The sequence below is a fragment of the Phyllostomus hastatus genome, unplaced genomic scaffold, assembly GCF_019186645.2.
Source record: "Phyllostomus hastatus isolate PE091 unplaced genomic scaffold, TTU_PhHast_1.1 phas_scaffold_129, whole genome shotgun sequence".
Lineage (NCBI taxonomy): Eukaryota > Metazoa > Chordata > Mammalia > Chiroptera > Phyllostomidae > Phyllostomus > Phyllostomus hastatus.
Genome location: NW_025334009.1, coordinates 16,856,952 through 16,879,877, shown reverse-complemented (window position 1 = coordinate 16,879,877; position 22,926 = coordinate 16,856,952). Strand labels below are relative to the sequence as shown.

The window sequence follows — 22,926 nt, the reverse complement described above, 5'->3', positions numbered from 1 at the left end:
AGAGTAAAAGTCTCTTGTAAATCTGCCCCAGAGACAAACATTTTTGTATTTGAACCTTTCCATCTTTCTTCATGTACATACATGCATTCATATATCACATGTCTATATTAATACATTTTAAAATAGCATTAGTATTTTTTCCTCCCAAAGTGGACTCTGAGGCAAAGATTTGAGTATATTCACTTTATTGGGAAAGTGATCCTGGGAAATAAAAGTGGGGAAAATGAGATAGAGTTGGGAGAAAAGTCCAAAAAAGGATGTTCTAACAAACAGATTTTGGCTGTGAGCAGCTGGAGCTCGACTCTGCTGGGGAACCTCTGAGGAACCATGTGGAATGCACCTCAGATAAAGATGCTGGGACATTTACTCTCCTATTCCCATACGCTACGGATTGAAGATTGCCCCTGAGGTGTTAATTCCTCTGCTCCTCCGTCTGTGCCTGTGCCCAGAGGGGGGTAACCGTTGGAAAAGGCAGAGCAGAGAGAGCCCCTGCACATGCTCACATAGGACTAGCCATTGTGACTGTGACCTTGGTTGTGCTGTGATCACATGAGCCTAGGAGACAGTCTGTGTGCACCACCATCATCACACAGCATCTATAATCTCACCTGCTTGCTATTCTTCAGCCAGCTTTTTCAAAACTTCAGCCATGGATCTTGGACACACTGTCAAGTTAGTGTCTGCACATATGCTTTTTGTTTTTAATGGCCCATTCCTCTCTGAATGTTATAATGGGCTAGTTAAACTTTTTAGTGAGAACAGTGGCAGGTTTTTTTTTTTCACTTTACTGTGTAAACTTAGAGGCATGGCAAATAATTCTCCCTAATACCAAGAATGATTTATGGGGTTGGCCAAAAACTTCATTTGATATTTTCTGTAAGATGGCTCTAGTAGGACTTAGTTGTCCTTAACTTCATTTGAAACAATCTGATTAGATTTGGACAGCTGTCATATCAGTGTGCATTTTAAATATATCAAAATTGGTGAGTTTTTGTGTGTAGCCATTTTAACATTGAAGATGGAAGAAAATATGCAACACTTTTGGCATATTATGTTTTATTATCCCAAAAAAGGTAAAAATACAACTGAAATGCAAAAAAAAAAGGTTTGTGCAGTATATGGAGAAGGTGCTGTGACTGATCAAATGTGTCAAAAGTGGTTTTCGAAGTTCTCTGCTGGAGATTTCTCGCTGGACAATGCTCTGCAGTTGGGTAGGCCAGTTGAAGTTGATAGCGATCGAATCAAGACATTAATGAGAACCATCAACGTTCTACCATACAGGAGATAGCTGACATACTCAAAATATCCAAATAAATGAAGTTGTTGGTAAAAATAAAAAATGGGTCTTTTATTTTACAGAAAAATCTAAATGGGTTTTTGGCCATTCCAATAACTTGTAAAGCGATGTGTCTCAAAATCTTACACACAGAGGAGTCACCAGTGAGACCTGATTTAGCAGTGCTGGGCTAGAACCAAGTCTTTCTTTGAGTTCAAGGTTCTACAACCAAATAACCTGAAGGGAACCTGTGCATTGTGAAAATACTCTTGGTAAGAGTCTGAAAAATTTTCATAAGGATAGACATACTGACCCCTAGTTCAATAAGCTGGGAGAATGTAATTTCCAACTAGAAAATTGCTGGGGGACCTTGGGCAAGTCTTCCGTGTCCTCTGAGAAAACCTTGAACATGAACATCATTATCATTCAGGTGCCTTAGTTCTTCAGTATTCGATGACCCAATGTGTGCATTCCTTTGCTGGCCAAGAGAATTTTCCTCTCGTAGGCTTCGCTCTACAATGTGTTTGGCCAAGCTGGCCTGCAAAACTGGATATAGGCTATTCCAGGGTTCCCGAGTGTTTACATTCATACGTCATCACATCATCACTGCTCTTATTGGCTGAAATGAGATGAGTCAGATCACAAACTTAGAGGTCTAGCGGCTATATCAATGTTAAGTATCTAAAGGAGAGTTCTAGATTGCTGAGTCCTCCGTGTATTTTGTCACAATGGAAAGCGAACATGTGGGTAAACAGGCACCTGTCAAAACCCGGAGATCTTCCTGAGCCCTCCTTTCTCAAACTCCTCTCATCCCAGCCATCAGAAAGGATGCCCTCTACCTGAAAAATAGAATTTTTAACCCGCTTTCTAACTGCCACTGTTGTTTCCATAATCACTCTCCTGGTCTATTGCAGCGTCTGCCCAGCTGACAGGAACTCTGCCCCTTTTCTTAACTCTTTGTTCTCTTACACACATTTCTTTTCTCAACAGATCAGATCATGCCTCTCCCCATTTAAAGTCTTCAGTGCCTTCCCACTGCACATAGGAACATAATCCTAGGTCCTGGCATGTAGGCCCAGCATGCATCACTCCCTGTACCATCTGACCCCTGTGAAGCTTTCCAATGTCATTTCATACCAGCACCTCCCAGCGCACTGCGCCCCAGCCCCACTGGCCTTTTCCGTGTGCCCAGAAGCCTCTTTCCTTCCAGAGGAACTCGCCACCTGCCTGGAAAATGTGTTGAGTTCCATACATTTCATAATGTTTTTTTTTCAGTGAAACTGAATTCATCCACCTTTTCTCTATGTAAATGTGACCATATTTAGCCATTTATGGTTAATTGGTCTTAATTTGGCAGTTTCTATAGGTTCACAAGAAAATAGAGGTAGAAAAAAATAAAAGAAAGCTATAATTACTATTCATGCTGCCCTTCCTATCTGTCTTCTTTGATTTCTGATTCCCTACATGCTAAACAGATAGTTTTAACAGAATAGATAATAAATTAAATACCATTAGCTGTCAATACATACATTTTGATTTAGTGTTTTCTTTAATGTAAGCTTCTGAAATTGATGCACTTACCTATTCTATCAAGTTAATTCTGTTCTCCATCTATGTGAGAAGAAAATATAGGCAGGCATAGCAGTTTAAGATGTAAACAGAGAAGACATAGATATTAACATCTATAAAGTATCTCTTTAATGCCCATAGTAACCCTACAGTAACAGTATCCTTCTTTTGTGTGACAAGGAAACAAGGAATCAAGGAGTTGAACTCACTAATCCAGAAATATAGAGTGTGCGTGTGTGTATGTATGTACACATATACATACACACATACATACATACAATCTCCATATATATAGACTTATATAGAGTCAATATGTAAGTGCTTCTGGATTTAACACCGCATCAGCCATGGAAGTCCCTGGCCACTTTTCATTGTATTGGCATGTTTTTCACTGGAATGCATGAAAATAATTTTTAAGGATTCATGAGTTCTCCATGACAATTATAAATTGGGGGCTTTCCATTCTATGGCACTCTTAAAAAATTTATGAGAGGATATTTGAGGTCATCCGGTGGACTAGTTGATGTCACTGCCTGCATCTGTATTTATGTCTACAATCACGTAGTGCCAAGGAGACCTGTTGTCACTGTCTGGGGCTAATGAGGGGAGAACAAGGTCGACCTAATCAGTAAATGGCACTTTTAAGCCAAATGAAAGCTGTTGGCCTGGCAAGCTCTGCTTGAACGAAGGGTTCCCAGTAATCCAAATAGATGAAAGTGCTGAAAGGATCAGAATGTCCCATGGCAAAAGGAATATGGCCCATGAACTTCAAAACTATTTGGTGCTGAGGCAGTCAATCACATAGTGATGTTGCAAGTGGCAGTTCGGATTTGCCAAAACATCATCCGTGATATTCAATTAATGTTTTATTGAATTGTATTGGTTACGCAACTTTGCTTTAATGCAATTTAAAGTATATTTGGTTTAATAGTTGCAATTCAAGCTATAAACAGAGGTATTTATATCTCATAATTAAATGTTTGCAGATACTTAAGTGCTCTTTAACAGAAACAACCAAATTAACACTGGGAGTCATATGTGTGTGTGTGTGTGTGTGTGTAGTGTATAACATAACATAACAATAGATATGTGATGTGTATTTTTTTCTTTATCTTTAAAGAGTGGATACCAGGGTATCTCAAGAATCTCAACCTGGGCATGACAGATGTCTTCTTTCCCAGATAACTCTGTTTTGTAGGTAGCTTCCTGTATGTTTTAGATTGCCATTAGCAGCCCCCTCACTGCTGTTATGACAAACAAAAATGTTTCCATACGTTCCCAAGTGTCTCCTGGGGGACACCTGGAGAGGTTTTAGAATCACTGATCTATGCATTACTCAACTATAGTAACCAATGGTGACCGATGCTTATCCCATTACTACTCTACGGTAGCCAGTTGGTTGGTGATTTGTATTTCCAGTCTCCCTTTGACATTTATTAGTTTGTGTTTTACTTTAAGGAGCTCCTCATTTTTTAAGCTATTCACTTACATATAAGAAAAGACTTGTTGACTCTTATGTTACTTTCTGGGTTAAAATCATTACTAAGATTTTGTATATTTATGCTCCAATGTTTTGAGTAGAGCAATAATGAGGTAAAGATAAACGATGGCTATAAACCAGCTGCTCTTTTCTCTCCTCCTTAGTGGAGCATCTTAGCGAATTTCACAGTTCTTTTCAGGTATTAGAGTAATCCCGCAGAAGCACCATTGTCTCAAGGGGTGGGTGCCAGTTCTGCCTCAGTGATTCATTGAAGTGGAGTTGGAGGAGCGCAAGTCACTTTCTCCTTGGAAGCCGGCAGTGTTTTATTGTTCTTAACAGTGTCGAGAATGCCAATGACTCTAAAGCTGAAGGAAAAAAAGACTCTTAATGAGTTTCAGCATTTTAATGTGCTTCAGGTTCCCAATTGTATGAATTTAAGAAGCTTAGCAATTCGGTATCTTCTGAATAATAGCATTTATTTTATACTCTAAATACTCCCAGGGAAGTCTGAATAACTTTGTAGCTGCCTTGGTGTAATAGCTTTCTTTGCTGGGCTAATTGACTTGAACAGTGGAATTGCTCCTTAAAAAAAAAGAAAAAAGGAAAAAAAGCCACACAGTTTTGATTAATGAGCCCAGTAATCAATCATTAATCGTTTTATCTCATGAATGGTAGGAACAGTAGTCTCTTCTCCCTACCTTCATGACGTATTCCTACTCTCTGCTGGTACAGTGGCCACCTTTTAAGGGTCTTACCAGTTTAATATGCCCATGTCACTTAACATAATGTCCACTAAGTTTACACCTATGAAGAATTCAATGGGACAGATTCTAAACAGCAATAATTACTTTTTATGAATATGATTTACATTTAGTTAGAGACTGTCCTCTTGAAATATCTTAGATTTATTTCTATGAATTTTAACAACAAATAATTTATGGGACTTGATAAGAATGTTACTTCTCTGTAGCAATAGCTATTTTAGTATAAATTTATCCCATGCAATATTTGAGACATAATTATACTGAAAAACATATTTGTGGTTTGTAGGAAATTCAAATTTAACAAGCTATCCTGTATTTTGTCAGGCCGCCCAAATTTCAAGGGGTGTGACATTTGTCACGTGGGCGTTGTTGCACTATTCCGTGGGTCACCCTTTGTGCTGTGCTCTGGGGTGTCATTTACTTAGAATACAATGAAAATGGCTACCCTCCAGTGGGACTTGATGTCCCTAATGTCTTTAACACCTCGGTGACACGTTTGTGTGCACAACAAAGGTGAAAGTGAGCCTCTCCAGGCTAAGCTGTCATACTCTAGGCAGCAAATTCCACAATGGTGTGTTATCTGTTCTGTTGGGTGGGCCAAAATGCCCATAGGGTTTTTCCATAATATAAAAGGCACATTCATAATTTTCACCAATAACTTTGCTGATTTGGATATTTTGAGTATGTCAGCTCTCTCCTGAGTGATAGAACATTGATTGTTCTCGATTAATGTCTCGATTTGATCTCTATCAACCTCCACCTGTCTACCTGGCCATGGAGAATCGTCCAGTGAGAAATCTCCAGCACAGAACTTCACAGACCACTTTTAACATGTTCGATCAGTCACAGAACCTTCTCCATATACCGCACAAATCTTTATTTGTGTTTCAGTTGTGTTTTTACCTTTCTTGAAATAATAAAGCCTAATGTGCTGAAAATGTTGCCTGTTTTCGTCCGTCTTCAATATTAAAATAACTACACAAAAATTCACCAGCTCTGATAAGCATTTTTTTAAAAAATGCACACCAGTACGACAGCTGTTACAATACAATCTTAACAAAACTGTGTCAAATAAAGTTAAAGACAGCTAAGCGCTGCTGGAGCCATCTAATGGAAGAAAACAAACGTTTTGGCCAACTCAATATGTTCGTATAATCAACATAAGATAACACATATGAAGATGTATGAACACATGTGAAGTTGATTTTTCCGGGAGATTTTAATAGGGCACCATAATAAAGTTATGTTTATATGCATGTCATTTTCATAACTTCAGTCATTTGAAGGAGGATCATGGTCAGTATCAAAAATCGTGTTGCCTGGCTGGTGTGTCTCAATGGATTGAGTGCTGGCCTGTGGACCAAAGGGTCACTGCTTCGATTCCCAGTCTAGGGCACACATCTGGATTTTGGCACCCAGGACCCCCATGGGGGGGAGTGTATGAGAGGCAGTCATGTTTTGATGTTTCTCTCTCTCTCTCTTTCTCCTTCCCTTCCCCTCTCTGAAAGTAAATAAGTAATATCTTTGAAAAAGGTCGTGTGAAACTTTCCATTCCAGAGTTCACAGCAGGCTGGTAAATGAAATATTCCTGGCGAGCCCCTTCCGAGAAGTGAATTAAATTCTGAGAAAATGTGGTGTGATTTGTTTACAATATTGAGTAGTCCTCTATAGTTTTGTATCCTGTTCTCATTTTTGACTGTCAGGACCCTGAGTACAAGGCCAGACATTTCTCTGATATAGTCCTATATTACAATAAAACTATAGAGAGATCTCAATATTGTAAAATGTTAATTTAGCATTTCCTCACAGGGGACACCATCACATCAGGGCTGATAGCTGGTGACACTGAGCTCGAGTTCATGAGGTGCATGTGGAGGGAGAAGTCCGGGAAAGCCAGAAATCCAATCTGGCCACGTGTTCCGGGACCACAGGTAATGCACATTCAGTCACAAAGAGCCCAGAGGATCATCCAATCACTCCCAGCTCACCTCAACTTGAGGCTACTCGACTGGTCTACAAGCAAAGCTGACGCCGGCCTCGAAGAGCAGCACCAACGACCAGTGGGGTCAGCGTCTCCTGAGCTCTGGGCATGGTTTCCCAGTCGGGCCTCTGCTGAGTTCATTATCCAGAATTGAGCCCTCCCATTGAACTTGAGGACAGGAGCTCCCGTTTCCAGTGCTGTGCTTCCATTAAATCTGAAATAATTAAATGCTGCTTTAAAAATTTGTGTTCCTCAGGGAAATTGTTCTTATTGGTGTTTATTTTAAGAAAATTGTTCTTATGAGCGCCTTGGGAGGAAAAACCTGTAGTCAGCCTTCTCGCTCTATCACCCTGCAAAACTAGGGGAAGAGAAATCGCCCTGGGCGAAGGCCATGGCAAACGCAGGGCCGCCCCCTTCGCCGCTCTGCAAACAGGACAGAGGACACCTTCCTTGGGCACCGTCTAAGTCTACTTCTTGGCAGTCCTTTACTTCTTCCTTTCCTCTTTAATGTGTGACCTTGGAGATATGCTTCTGCAGCACCTGTTGTAGGAGGAGGCTGTGTACCTCTCTTTCCCCGGTCACGGGCCGTGGCAGTGTGTCAAGGGAACGCAGAAATCCCAGTGTGAAGGTCAGGGCTGAGCCTGTGTCTTATTTTTTCGTAGTAAGACAGATTTGACAAAATTAACCCATCCTATCAGTTAGGGTTCTCCAGAGAAATAGAACCGTGGCAGGATTTATTTATATTTATATTTATATTTATGTTTATATTTATATTATGTGTATTTGTTATATGGAATCTGCTCACACAATTAAGGAGGCTGACAGGTCCCAAGATCTGCAGTGAGCACGCTGGAGACCTAGGAGAACCGATGACATTGTTCCAGTGGGAAGGCCAATATGCTGGAGACTTGGGATAAGCCAATGTTCCCGTTGAGTGTGAAGGCAGTAACAGACCAATGTCCCAGCCTGAAGGCCATCTGGCAGGAAAAATTCTCTTTTAACTCAGGGGACGATCAGCCTTTTTCATTCTATTCAGGCCTTCAACTGATTGTGCAAGGCCCACCCACATTAGGGAGGGCAATTGGCTTTACTCAGCCTACTGATGTAGATGTTAAACTTACCCAGGAACACCCTTGTTACAGTACAAAAGAGGGGGGGCAAAGGGCAGCCGAGGCAATATACTTTTACCCGAAAGGAACCCCCCCAGGTTCGTTATGTCCGCCGCCAGAGGAAAGACTTCTCTCAATGCCAGAGATCAGTGAAAAGGAAGGGAATTTATTATTCATTTGAAATAACACAAACTAAAGTTCCCCACAAATGCACACAGTCCTCCCAGCACCCTCCACGTGGCAAAAGGGAGCACTTCCAAAGCCTCATGGTCCTGACTCTCACCCAAGCCTCATGGTCCCAACCAAGACACCAAAGCCACGTGGTCCTAAACACTTGGTCCCAAAAAGAGAGACCCCCCATTAGCTGCCATGCCTCCATTTAAACCCCAGCGCTAATCTTCCTCTGCAGCCCCATTTCTGGCTCTGCTCACAATTGGCCACAGCTGCCAGCATTCTGGGCAGGTGTGGCCCTGTGGTGTGGAGCCAATTATCTCCAAGCTCTTCTGGACCCTATTACAGATCCCTATTTGGGGCTCCCCTCTTGGCTGCACCCTGTTACACCCTCACAGATACATCCAGAAGTTGGAACATACAAGTAACCATGATACACATATATGATACTGAAGCAAATATGGTCAGAATGGCATGCTTCTTCCAAGTTTTATTAAAAGTGCTGTAACTCCTAGAGCTATGCATCAAACATGCTGAAAATATTGCTAGAGGGTGAGAACATTGTTTTACAAAGTTAGTGTTACATAAGTTTTAACACCTCCGATGCCTTTTAGCTTGTTAATGCAAGAGGCTCTGACTCATTGCTTCTGTTCTCAGGGTGAGAGAAAACATTTAGTTTTATTATTATTAATTTTTTAGACTACTACAACATTTAAAATAGACTGTTCTGTTAAAAAAAAAGCAATTGTTCCTTCATCTGCCCATTAATTTTTCTTTCTACAGGTGAAATCTAATGAATGACAATATTCATAGACAATCTTGAGTTGTAGGTTAGTAGAAATAGTACTAGATCAAGTAAAAAAAATCATTATAATGTCATTTATTTATTTACTAGCCACACGACCTTGGTAAACTTCTTAAGATATCAGAATTGGCTTTCTCATTTGTAGAATGGAAATAATAACTTTTGTCCTATCTAGTGCATAGGGTTATTAAAAGAAGCCACATAAAATAAAATAATTCTGAAACCTGTTGGATACTGTACAATTTCCCTATGTAAGATGATAATGTTACTGTCTTCAGTCTGTATGAACAAGATCTTGATGTGTTTTAAAGGATTATAGTCGCGTGTTTCCTGTAGAGTTCCTTCACACCTCCTCAGGTTATTTTCTGGATGCTTTGTCACCACTGCTGAGGATAATTCATCTAAAAATAACTTTGTCCACCCAATAGTTCAAAAATGATTATAAATTGGTTACACAGTTTTGTGATTTAAAAAGGACCTGAGAGTAAATAAAATAAGCAAAGACTAAAACTTAGAATTATAGTATGAGTATTATATTGTGATGAAAAAAAAATAGGAATATAGTTTCCTAAAACAGTGTTACTTAAAGTTTGGTTCATCAAATGGTACTTGCCCACGATGAAATAAGCACAAAAAGTGAGAGTAAGCCTTTAAAACCTTTTTACCCATTTCACATTTATGTGACATTTAATCCAAACGTAATTTTGGTCTGTTGATTGTAATAATAGAAAATTGCAACTTGCATTTACATGTCTTTTTATTTTACTTTACTTTTGATTGACTTATTTTTATTGTATTTTACAAATATTGGTGTGCGACAGAAAATAAAATGAGACCTCACCCCAGGTAGCTTGAGAAACATTGCTCAAAAATCTCTAGTGCCAATAACCACTTCCAGAATATTTAATGTATCTTTATCAAGCATGTGTGTTACTAGATTGTTTTGAAATCTTGCTCTATTAACTACCCTTCTTAGGATCATGTATATATAATAACCATAATACATATCCATAAAATTCAGCCCAAGATATAACCTTTGATCTAGATATGGACAAAAGTTTTTTGCCCTCTATTTGTATCCATTTGCTTAGTTACCTTGAAATGTCTGAAGTTCTGAAGTTATTTCTAAGCGTTAGAAAGCAAATGAGTGCTAATAAATCTTATTTTGACAGTTTCCATACACAGATAAATCCAAGAAAAGTGAAGTCATTTCAGGAAAAAGAAAGTTACATATTCCTGAGTAAAATGACTTGTCTTTGTTCCCATGAACAATGGAGAGGGCGCTTTTCTGACGTTTCCACCATCTTTTGACAAAACTAAGTAATAAATCAAGAAAATGCAATACAGATGAAAATATGTTGAAACAGACCAAAATGGGGGAATTACGTATGGTGTCAATTAAATGTAATAGATGTATGAATTATAATCATATACTTCTATAAACTAATGTATGCTGCAGAGTATTTGTCCAGTGACTATGTATGAAATTCTGGCTAAGACTAGGAGCTCTTTTTATTTTCCTTTTCCATAGCCTTAACTCTGTAACTAAAGCTAATTGATGAATAAGCAAAAGTGACTAAAACAAGGGCTTTGGAGATATTTATTTCTGCCTGTGTTATTATTTCTTTGAACTACAAACAGCTGTCTACTTTTCACTGGATTTTAAGAGCAAAGGCAGTGCCGTGAATTGGTAAGGACATTGGACCAGGTATGAAAGGACACGGGCTCTATTTCTAGCCTGTCACTAATTAGCCGGGCAACCTTGAACAAGTCCTGCCCACTCCTCTAGCTTCTGTTTTGTTCTAGCTGTGAAATCATGAGGTTGGATAAGATGTCCTGTTAGGTTTATTCCGGGGCCAAACGATCATGAGAAATTTAATTTAAAAAATATTTTTTAAAGTTCTTTAAGATCATAATGATCACGTAAGGATTTTTTTCTGAAAAGTTAAGAGGAAAGTGCTCTTTGGTTCATAGTGCCAAAGAATCTTTTCAGTCATCCATTTACATAAACGTGATACATAAATAAATGGGAAGGAAAAATATGAATGCATGGATTATTTTAGAGTTCCTTCTGTGCAGAAATTAAAATCTATTGTCAAGTCAACAAATATATTCAACACTAAGACTGCATTTCAAAGGACAGAATGTCTTAATAAAGAACTCGGTCCAACACCATACTCTTCCTGTGAATATAAATTAAGGGATGGCATTGTACAATGCTTTATTGTCTCTCTCAATACAAATTAATGAGTTGGCCTTACTGTTGGAATTTGGATTCAGACCGCAGCTTCCTGGGCAACCCCTTACGCGCAGCTCTGCGTGTTCACTGCACACCATTGTGAGAAGCTGCCTCCAGAAAACGACAAGATCTATACAGTCCCCTGTATAGTGTGGTTGGTTGCTTATGATTATTTAGCCTGGTCAAGGACCGAGGAGTGAAAAACGTTGGGGAAATTCCAGTCTATTCATGAGACTGCTACGTTTTGCAGCCCACTCTGGGTTAACCCAGGAACTCCCAAGCTGTGGGAGATGTATGTCTCTCTTAGAACCTGAGTTGATGTAGGTGTGTAGTATCCAGAATTCGCATCATAAAGAAAGCCATTCTTTTTTTTTTTCCTTCTTTCTCAATTCTTATTCTTCCCAGGAAAAAGACTCTGTCTGGTGTTAGTGTGGGTCTCACACATTTTTAAATTATCAACCTCATTTGTAATTAAGAGAATGTCATCCACCATGACCAAAGTCTTCTGCAAGCAAATGTCATTTACTATGATTTAATAACAGTGGTTTGTTATCTATTTTTACAGTAACCTATTAATTACAGTACCAACATAAAGTTATCTTTTGAAATAAATTTATTTATGCCCAAAGACACAATGAGTTTTTAAAAAAGCTTTTATGTAAAAAAAAAAATAGTACATGGCTGGCAACATTTTCTAAAATGATTGAACTTGGGAAACACTGGGCTAGTGGAAAGTACATGAGTGGCAGACAGAGAACTTGGTCGCTAAATCTAATTCTAACTGTGCCACTAATTATTGGATTGCCCTTGGACAAGATGATGAATCTTTCATGCTTCCATTTCCTCATTACCCAATAAATATAATGATATTTTCCCAGCTACCTTTGAAGTGAGGATGCAAAGACTGAAATGAAATGATGAGGAGTGAGATTTGACAGTTGTGTGTGCATATGGTTTGTGATTATGTATCTGAAACACCTTTTCTTTCCCATATTTTTCTCCCCAGCCCAGCTAAAAAAAAAGAAAAAAGAAAAAACATGATCACCATCATTTAGGAAGGGATAATGTTTTCTTTCTCCAATTATACCATTTATTAGTGGGGTGTGTGTTTGTGTAGAGAGAGCGCCTACAGCTGTACATTGTCTGCATTTACACGCTCACTAAAAACCAAAGCTGTGCTATCTTTTTCTGATTGTTTATATGTTTGTTTCTACTGTTTTCTATAGTGTTCAAAAAAAGTATGAAAACTAAAAAAAATGAACCTAATAATAGATCTGATTCATCTTAAAGCTTGATAAAAACATGATGACCTATCTGAATATTTAAAGTTGTTTTAAAAATAATGGAGTTTAGTTTTATAGCAAAAGTGATTCTTGACCCGAAATAACATTTGAAATCTTGCTTATTATGTTTTTTTCATTGTGCTTAAAACATCAGATTTTCTACAAAATATGATATCATGTCTTCACAGAAGATATTTGGCTGTTACCTGATGTCATTTCCTATAGACTTCATTCAGGATTTCTTTTTTCCAATTTAATCTCACTTATTCTTGAAATTAAGGTTGTTGTTTTGGTTAAAATGTAATGTTACAGTGAAACACCTGACATATTTTGATATTAATAATTAATTATGTCAGATTAATGGCTGCTATTTTGATACATATGTACAACTAAGTTCCAATTTATTATGTGAAATAAGAACATTTGTGCACACAGAAATAATGCTAGCAACTGTTGTTTGGTTTCCTGTTCAATTAAGCAAAGCTTATTTAAGCACTAAACCTGATGGGTTAGGAAATGATAGGCATTGTACTTCATTTGCATATAAATATTCATGGATGGTCTAGGACAGCAATTTTCAAACTGGAGCGCTCATCAGAATCACCTGGAAGGATTTTCGAACCACAGATTACTTGGCCCACCCTTAAGGATCTGATTCAGTAGTTCTGGGTGGGGCCCAGAAATTTGCACTTCTGGCAAATTCTGCAGTGATGCTGAGACTGAAGATGCTGTTCTAGGTCCATACATTTTTTTCCCATTGGTCTGGTGCAAGACAGTCGTATAGCAGGACAGTGAAGCTCACGAACTTTGGCAGCACCCCCAGGTTTGAGCCTTGGCTTTGACACTGAGGAACTGTGTAACTTGGACAAAGTAGGGATCAATTTTGTCATGTGTAAAATAGTAGCAATGATATCTATTGAGAATATTGAATGAAATAGTGCATATTAAGTGTTTAAAACAACGCCTAGCCTGTTATGAGCACTCAGTTACTACAATATTAGTAACTAGAGGTGATGGCAGTTAGAGTAGATGCTAGTAGTAATAGAGTAATAGTAGTAATAGACTGGAAGCAGTAGTTAGTAGTAATAGAGAAGAGAGTTTGTTAGTCTTTTCTAAGGAAGGCTGGGCCGAGAGGTTGGTTTTCATTGAAACATTCTGGCAAGAAGGACATCAGTGAAAAGAAGCAGTGACCTTGGTGAAAGAACGTGCAAGACCATGCTGGAGTGGAGTCTAGACTGCAGTTTATTCAAAGTGTATCCATTTGTGCAGTGAGTTTCTCAATATGTGGAACTTAGTGCGTTTGTTTGTTTCCTTCCTTTAGCAACAAGAGCAAGACCCAACAAACCTATACATCTCAAATCTCCCCATTTCTATGGATGAGCAGGAACTTGAGAATATGCTGAAACCCTTTGGACACGTCATTTCCACAAGAATACTAAGAGATGCTAATGGAGTCAGCAGAGGTGTTGGTTTTGCCAGGTAAACCACTTGCTTTGTATATTATTTATCTTTCCTCATGGTTTCCTTTTAATTCCATTCCTTTCCAGCACTCTGGCCCAAAGCAGTAGAATTTTCTCAAAGTAATAGTGTGTAAGCCCTGATGTTTGTGGCTCTGTTGTTTAAACCATTGTCCTGAGAAGCCAGAGATCACTGATTTGATTCCCAGTGAGGGCACATGCCTGAGCTGCAGGTTCGGTCCCCAGTCCGGGGGTGTGTATGGAATGCAGCCAATTGATGTTTCTTTCTCTCACATCAATGTTTCTCTTCCTCCCCTCCCCGTCTCTAAAATCAAAAATAAAAATAACGTTTAAACTAAACTTTGTTTATCAAGCTGATTCTATGTATCTTTGCTTCAAGCCAAACAATCCCCATGTAATTATAAAATATGCTTTCTAAAATATGTATACAGAATGGTTATATGTCTGGAGTCATAATGATTTGCATACAGAGTCCCCAGGCTACTCTCTGCCTATAGGTCAACAAAATCAGATGCTACCAGTTTCTGTCAGGGATAATAAATGCCCAGCACCCCAAAACCAAAGAGCCCATGTGGTGAGCAAAGCATCCAAATGGTTTCACATTTGATTTCCAAAGAACAAGATGATAGAATTTCTCGGTCAGCAGAAGAGAGAAGAGATGAAAGATACAGAGAAACAGGAGTTGTTGGAAAGTCCCAAGGAACCCAAAAATATAAGAGGAGGTCAAGGGGCATTTGCATTTAAGAGGCCCTGGCTGTATGCTTTTGATGTTTTACGCAACGGGGAAAAAAAAGCAGATTGAATTTTTTTTCATTGTCGGAAAAGGAAGACTAGTTTTCACTTTAACTTCAAGGGAATGTTTATAAAAGAGGGTCTCAGCCAGGAATGGAGTTAAAATGCTTGTACCTGCTGTGCTTTCATGAAAAACAAAGCTAAAGGAACCACAGAAAAAAAGAAACTGCTCAACCACAAACAAGAAATGTAATAGCTGTGGTCTCCGTGACATGCTAAGTGTGTGTGTGTGTCCAGCTGACTTCCCACGGATGAATGGATGGAGGTGGGTGTCATCAAGAAGTCAGTGCGTTGCCCACAGGTGTGTGAACCTGTGATGAGCATGAACCCTGCCATCACTTGGCAAACCATTCCAAACCAATTCTGTTAACCCACTTTGAAAGGTAACACATTGTAATGTGAATGTTAACTGATTTCTAACTTGACTTCCTAGAGGTCATGAACCACTGTCTCCAAATTCTTTATATTCCCCGTAATGTTCAACACATAGACCAGTGGACCTAGGCAAGATGCACTTGATGATACTGAAGAGAAATGGGCAAAATGAAGAGAGTCTCCCTGATTTGAATTGATGCATGAGACATTTAAGTTTGCAGAACACTGTTAACTGCTCATTTTCATGGTCAAGGCAGAGCTAATCACACTGCCTGGGTGTCTGAAATTTGCCGATGTGGTCATTCTTGGAGAACGTGCAATGTGCGACCGGAAGTCTGACCGGTGTAGAAGTGCTGAGTAACCACATCGATGCTTCACACGGCATGTACATTCCTATGTTTCCTCCCCCACCTCTTACCCCAAAACACTCTCTTTAATCCATTAGTTTCTCCTTCATTTGTACTCCTCTGAGAAATGAACATCTTTCCAATCAACTGAACACATATTCTAATGAAATCTATGGTGATTTTTTCTTAAACAAAGAATTTTTTGCCTGGCTGGCATAGCTCAGTGGATTGAGCGTGGGCTGCGAACCAAAGTGTCACAGGTTCAATTCCCAGTCAGGTCACATGCCTGGTTTGCAGGCCATGAACCCCCCGCAATCACACATTGATGTTTCTCTCTCTCTCTCTCTCTTTCTCCCTCCCTTCCCTCTCTAAAAATAAATAAAATCTTAAAAAAAAGAATTTTTTGTATCAATATATTAGTTTGTTAGGGCTGCCATAAGTGACTACAACAGACTGGCTGACTTAAACAACGGAAATGTACGTTTTCTCAGAATTCTAGAGGCTAGAAGCCCGAGGTCACGATAGCAGTAGTTTTGGTTTCCTCTCCTTATCTTCTGGGTGGCCTAGGAGGACTCCTGCACCGTGTCTTCACTTGGTCTTCCCTTTTGTTTAAGTTTTCTTCTCTTTTCAAGTGTAGATTTGGTCGGGACCCACTCGTCTGAACTCCTGTGAGTTTAATGACCACTTTAAAGGGCCTGTCTTCAAACACAGTCACCTCCTGAGATACTGAGGGTTAGGACTTCATCCTGTGAAGTTGAGCAGGGTCCATAATTTAGCTTATAACATAAAGATTGGACTGTTCATTTCTCTTGTTTATATCTTTTCTGTGCATGTTGTATTCACTTAAAAAGAAGATTTTTCTTGAGTGCAGAGCCAAGTGATGTACAGTGTAAGGGGTAAAACTATATAATCATGGTATGTGCTGCCATGAAACAGGAAAACCCATAACGTGTTTTTTTTTTTTTGGTACCAGATCAGGATGGGAACTTTAAATTATTATTTTATATTTGTTCAGAATGCAGCCTCTCACTCCTTCAGTGCATTTTGTGTATTGAAGCCACAAGCGATTCTATAAATATGCAAGTCTGCTCATGGCAGGAGCCTGCTGACTTCCTTCCCATATGGCAGGAGCCACTGGATTTACAGACCTCTGCCGTCGTTACCTCTGCCATGGCTCATCTCCCTAGTCTGTCTTCCTGCCTCCCGTCCTAGACTTGGGCTGTCCTTCTCAACTGTGGCGTGCGGCTCATCCTCCGGCTTCTGCCTACGCATCCCTCAGACACAAACCTAAATAGCTTTTCTTCAAAGACACCTTCACTGACTTCAGACTCTATCCTACAAAGTTATGTTCTTTTATTATAGCTCCTGCCAAAGTTGTGTATTTTTTAAATAACATTTACCACAATCGTGATGAATTCACTATTTAATTTCTGTCTTAGCCCACTGAATTGTACATTTACTTAAATCAATTTTTTTTTATTATTGTTGGATGGGTGGATGGGTGAATGGTATTGTAGATTGCATAATTACCTTTCTGTGAAGTGTTTGAATGACTGAACTCCAAGCAATGCCTTTTAAAATGTTGCGCTTTGAATATGAATTATTAGTAGCATTCTGATACTGAAACTTAGGTCTCTGTACTCTAAATCATGCATTTTCTAGTTTCAGAAAGTGGCATATGGAGTGTAAACAAAATCCTAGGTTCAAATCAAGGCAATAATTTTTTTATGCTTAAGAAATCAAAGGAAGCCCTGGCTGGCGTAGCTCAGTGGATTGAGCTCGGGCTGCGAACCAAAGTGTCGCAGGTTCGATTCCCCGCCAGGGCACATGCCTGGGTTGCAGGCCATGACCCCCAGCAACCTCACATTGATGTTTCTCTCTCTCTTTCTCCCTCCCTTCCCTCTCTAAAAAATAAATAAATAAACAAAATCTTTAAAAAATACTAAAAAAAAAGAAATCAAAGAGATATCTGAAGTTGCCTTTCTTGTAAGAAGCCAGGAAACTTGATACAGGATAAGTATTTCATTCTCTACTGTCTTAGACTTGAAATTCTAAGGAACAGGGTCCCACTTTACCCATTTGATGGATTAAGAAAATAATCGTGGCTATTGCATGTGTAAATAGATCTGCCCAAATTCTTACTTCCTCACACAGATTTGCTCAGCATTTTCTTAGTTGTGCCTACTACTTTAACTAACTTGACTACTCACAAATTAACTCTTGCACAACTTTCCCACTTTTGAAAACTCATCTTTTTTTCACTCAGCCTTTCTTAATAGGAGCTTACCTTCTGAACCACCAGACAGAAATGTTTTGAGTCACTGCTTTCTGAATCCTTCCAAGGACAGTGCATAAGCCTTGAGATAGTGGTTCTCAAAGTATAGTTTCCGGGACACCAGCATCCCCCCAGGAAATTGCAGAAATGCACATTTTTGGGGCCCCACCTCAGACCTACTGAATCAGCAATGATGGGGTTCAGGTGGGGGCAGCAATGTGTTCTAACAGGCACTTCCGGTGTCTCTGGTGCTCTAATATTTGAGAAACATTGTCTTAGAATGCTAGGTTCTCAGAATCATCTGGAGGGTCTGTAACAACTCAGATCGCTGGGCCTCGTTCTTAGAGATTTTTCCAGGTGCATTTGATTCTCATCTGATGCCCCTTTCACACTGTCCCCCTCTCTCAAAGTGTGCTCCTCATGAAGCGATCTCTGTTTCTGTCCTCGGGAATAGGGACTAGGCCTTATACTTTTCCTAGAACCTACAGTGGAATCTGGCTCATAATTGATCCCCACTAAATTTTGGATAACGAACAAATGGAATCACTTTAAGTTTTTTCTTTGTTTGTTTGGTTTGGGGCATAGCACTATGCAGGGAGATAGTATTTCACACACACACACACACAATTCTGAGACAGTACAGAAAACTACAGTAGCATCAGCCCAACTATCATTGCTTCACAAATTATTTTGTCCTCTAAAAGTTTCCAGTGTCGAAGGCATTATGAAAACAATATGCGTATTCAACTGGAAGAACAGCTAGCCTACAGTTGTGCTAGTAAGTTGTACATATCTCTTGAACTTATGATTACCTCAATTCCTGAAACCTGAATAGTTTTGCCCATCAATCAGCCTTCGTTTTGAATGTTACCATTGGTCACTCCTGACCACCAGATGTGGTCCTCGGTTCATGTGTAAGAGATCCTCAGATTGTTTTGACTAGAGGGAAAACCCACATTATTATCTTACCCAAAAGCTATACATTAATCTTCTTTGATAACCATCTCTTCAAAGTAAAGGTAGTGTCCTCATTCTATATTTAAAACACTGAACTTCAAAGCCTTGATTTGAATGCCAGTAGGGCGCACAGACAGCACAATTACAGGCTGTTCAAAGTTCCAGGAGCACTAGATAGTGTCTGAAATTACAGACATTTTATTTTATTTTTTTATGTTTTTAACTCTCTTGTAACTTAAACCGATTTTGTAAGACCCACCCCCCTCCGGGCAGCGTTTTATGGCCAAGTCATAAACCTCTGAAAACAGAAGTTTACGGTGGGAACGCTGACAGTCCGGCGGCAGACCCGCGACTGCCGAGCCAGCGGGTGCCAGCGCACCGCCTCGCCTTGGAGGGTGAGGATCAGAGCATAAATCAGCCCGGGTCTGGAGGGACAGGACTGCGTGTTCATGTTATCCATTTCCCATTCCCAGAAACATGAGACCGTTTGTCTAACGAGAATCACATTGAAAGGGTGTTATGAGAGGCTGGTAAAGAATGACCCAAAGTGGAGAAGGAATGGGGGGTAAGCATTCACAACTAATCCAGCTCCAACATCTGGGAACATAGGACCTCTTTAAGACACGCATTTACTGTCCCCTGGTGAGCTAAAGAGCGTGAGAGACTGCCGAGCACAGAGACCTTTGTATTCTGTAGTATTTCCCGCCCCTCTCCAGTGCTTTTAATTTGATTCTCATGGAGCTTTGTTTGAATGACTTAACACAGAGGAAGCCCTGTGTCCCACTTCTCTTGACCTCATAAGCAAGTTTTTCAAATAATTTCAGTTCTTTTCATAAAGTAAAAAATATTAATCATGGTTACAGGCAGGCAAATATCAGCCTGATTAGTAACAATCAATATAAATAGCAGATTAAGAATATTTTTGTATTATATTTAATAACTTTGAATATTATTAAAATTGGACTGATCTGCCTTTTACCGCCCCAGCTTTTGCTCCCTCTAATGAGAACTCTGATTTAGAATAAATATAATTAAAATAAAAAATTTACAAAATTATAGAGCAAATGCCAAAACTTCTCTTTTAGGCAAATATGTGCTCCTTTAAAATGACCATCTAATCTATCAAACTTTGCTTTTATTTTTGGAAAGTGTTTCGATCATATCTACGAGTTCATATTTGTGTTAACAATCCCTCGCTATTTGGGGAATTCTTTTGGCATTACTATCTCAAATGCATGGGACCAGACAATCAAATGTGAGCAAAGAAGAAGTCTAAAATGTAAATTGAGTGATTAGTCATATGCAAACTACAGCTGTGTTTGCCCAGAAACAGGTTACAACTGTGTTTGCTGAGACCGAAGAGAGTGAGGACTGCTATTCCGTTCGGTGGCCCCAAGTCCTCTCCCAACAGCCCGCACGTGTGAGCCACCGTAGAATCCAATCCTGGTCCACCCTCCAGCTGCTGCATCTTTGTTTTATGTGTCACTTTGTTTACCTTCATCTGCTTCTTCTCATTGCCTCTTGGTGTATCTCTCCTTTACCATCACAAGGTCATGATCATGGGTACCAGAAACAGAGCCTTCTGCTTTCATTTTCATATTTTCAGAGCCTTGGTTTTCAAAACCCAAACCCAACAGCCAAGCAAAGGAATGAAATTGCATCCAATAATCCACTATTCTGAAACCTCCTAGGCTCAATTCTTCCTCTAGACATAACTTCATACAAATTTGAAGAAGGGAAAACATATGCCTTACTGTTTTATAATTACAAAACTGAAATGACCAGATCCCTAAAACTGCCTCAGTGGAATGGGAGGGAAGTCCTGAATATGATTTACCCATGGGAAACTGAAATGGGAGAACCCTGTTGCCTCTGGATTGGAAATGGTGGCCAGTCAGCATGCTCAGGTCCTGGAAGATCTCTTTGCTCGGTACCTGCAGTAAAGTAAGCACAAACCATGACAGGGCCTCTTGGGCCATTCAAAGGCTGTATGCATTGGAGTGTGGCTGCCTGCTTCCAGCCAATAAAGAGGACAGACTTGGACATATCACTTGGGCTACAAGTGTGAGTCTCTTTTATTTAGTGTCTTTTCTACATCCTCAGTTTTCTGTGATTTCAATCAACGCATCTATTTTCTATATCTGTGTGGTCATGAACACGGGTTTCTGAGGCAGAAATAACTTAGCTTGCGTGCCTCTGATCTGTATGCTTGTACCAGTTACTTAATCTCTCTGAGCCTCCTTTCCTGATATGTAAAAATATATTCACTCATTCATTTATTTATTCAGCTCATCTAGTAAATATGTCTTTATCACTACTCACATATCAGTAATTATTCTAGATGCAGTAAATTTAGAGGTATGCACAAAAGATAAATATCTACTTTCAGGGATGGATATGGTAGTGCATTGAGGAGACAAATAAAGCATGCAATCAAATGAATAATAAAATAGCAAATAATTAAAGTGTCATAAAAACAGAATAAAATGTAGAGGTGCAATAGAGAATATGACAGAGTGAGAGGCTGGAGGTCAAGGACAGGAAAGCCCCCTGAGGAGGGAGCATTTAAACTGAGATGTAAATAATGAAAAGGAACCATCCAAAAGAGTCTCTTGTGTGGTTGAGGACAGAAGAGAGAGTGATTGGCAAAGGGAAAAGGGAAGAGTAGATCTATGGTGAAGCCAAGTTCACATATTTGGGAAATGCAAGAAAGGCAAAGCTGTTATATCGTAAAGGAAAGAAGAGAGGTAAAATAAAAAATAGTATCTAGGAATGGAATGTCATTGCAGCTCACAGGGACTGATTAAAAGTGATAATGTATTCAATGCCTTTAATGGCAGGATTTCTCTAAATCTAAGCATACTATACTCATTAATTTATTTCCTTATCTCAGCTATAATTTTTTAAATTTATTTTTTTCCATTTCTGCACCCAAATTTCTTTTGAAAGCATGACTGTATGGTTAAAAGATAAATTTAGTTTATGATATATCTAGACAAGGGTATCAATCGGAGGTTGGCAGTAATCTAAGTGAAAGAAGCTGCCCCTTGATAGAATATAAGGAAACTTTTCCCCCCTTACATTCTTCTTGAAACACACGGCCTCTGGGACAATGTTGTTGCTTGGTTAACGATGGTTTTAATGTGTAGCCATCCGAGTGTGGGCTGGAAACAGAATTGTACCACAAATGATTGAACTGGAGAGACTAGACTAATGGAGCATTTAGAGAAGCATGGGCAGAGTTAAGGGAACTGACAAAGGAATACTAAGATAACCCAGAGCTGAGCAACAGGAGGAAGCCTTTACCACCCTGAGAGCTAAAGGCAAAAGGAGGAGTATCCCAGAGCGCAGTGAGACCCAGAGCCTTGGAGGAAGGGCTGCCTGGATGAGCTGCAGACGGAGAAGGGGACACCCCCTGCCAGAGAGACAAGTGCCAAAGCAGAGAGAGAATGAGGAAGAATGGCCATACTTTCCTCTACACCCACTACCTCCCCAGTAGCTGAACCCAATGAAATGCCATCAGATAAGGGAGCCAAGATGAAATGGTCCATAGAAGGGCCACTTCTTTAGAACATAGGACAAAGCAGAGAAGACATAGAGGGTGGCAAACAGAAAACACAAGTACACATGGATAATAACTATTTTTTCTCTTGGCTCCATCATAAAAACTCACAAAAATAAAAAAATAGGGCAACAATAACTAACATCTACGCCTTTGCCTTAAGATTGACCATTGATACAGGTCATTAGGAATGATGGCAGACTGACTCTGTTTAAAGAAAACAGCTGGTCAACTCTGGGCCAAGGTTGCTGCGTTGTTTTCATTCTGGTAGCAAATACGTGTCATTTTTCACAGCAGCTCTCCAATTCTCCGACAATAACTGGGAGTCCAGCGATTCGATTCAATTCTGACACTGCCCAGAGTTATCATCCAACTCCACATTTAAGGGCGCAGTCCCACAAGACTGTCCCTAGGCTACCCACACTTCTACTGGGCCAACTACAAATTCAGGGATTCCCATAAC

General features: G+C 39.6%; 1 protein-coding gene across 9 annotated transcripts in view; it reads left to right on the top strand.

Moving 5' to 3' along the window:
* The window catches only part of RBMS3 (RNA binding motif single stranded interacting protein 3), a 622,722-nt gene that overhangs the window by 374,743 nt on the left and 225,053 nt on the right, over nt 1-22,926 (top strand). For all 9 annotated transcript variants that reach the window (XM_045856807.1, XM_045856809.1, XM_045856814.1 and 6 more), the window contains one exon: nt 13,999-14,156. In XM_045856807.1, coding sequence (XP_045712763.1) covers nt 13,999-14,156 — 158 coding nt within the window. The remainder of the gene's footprint in view (nt 1-13,998; nt 14,157-22,926) is intronic.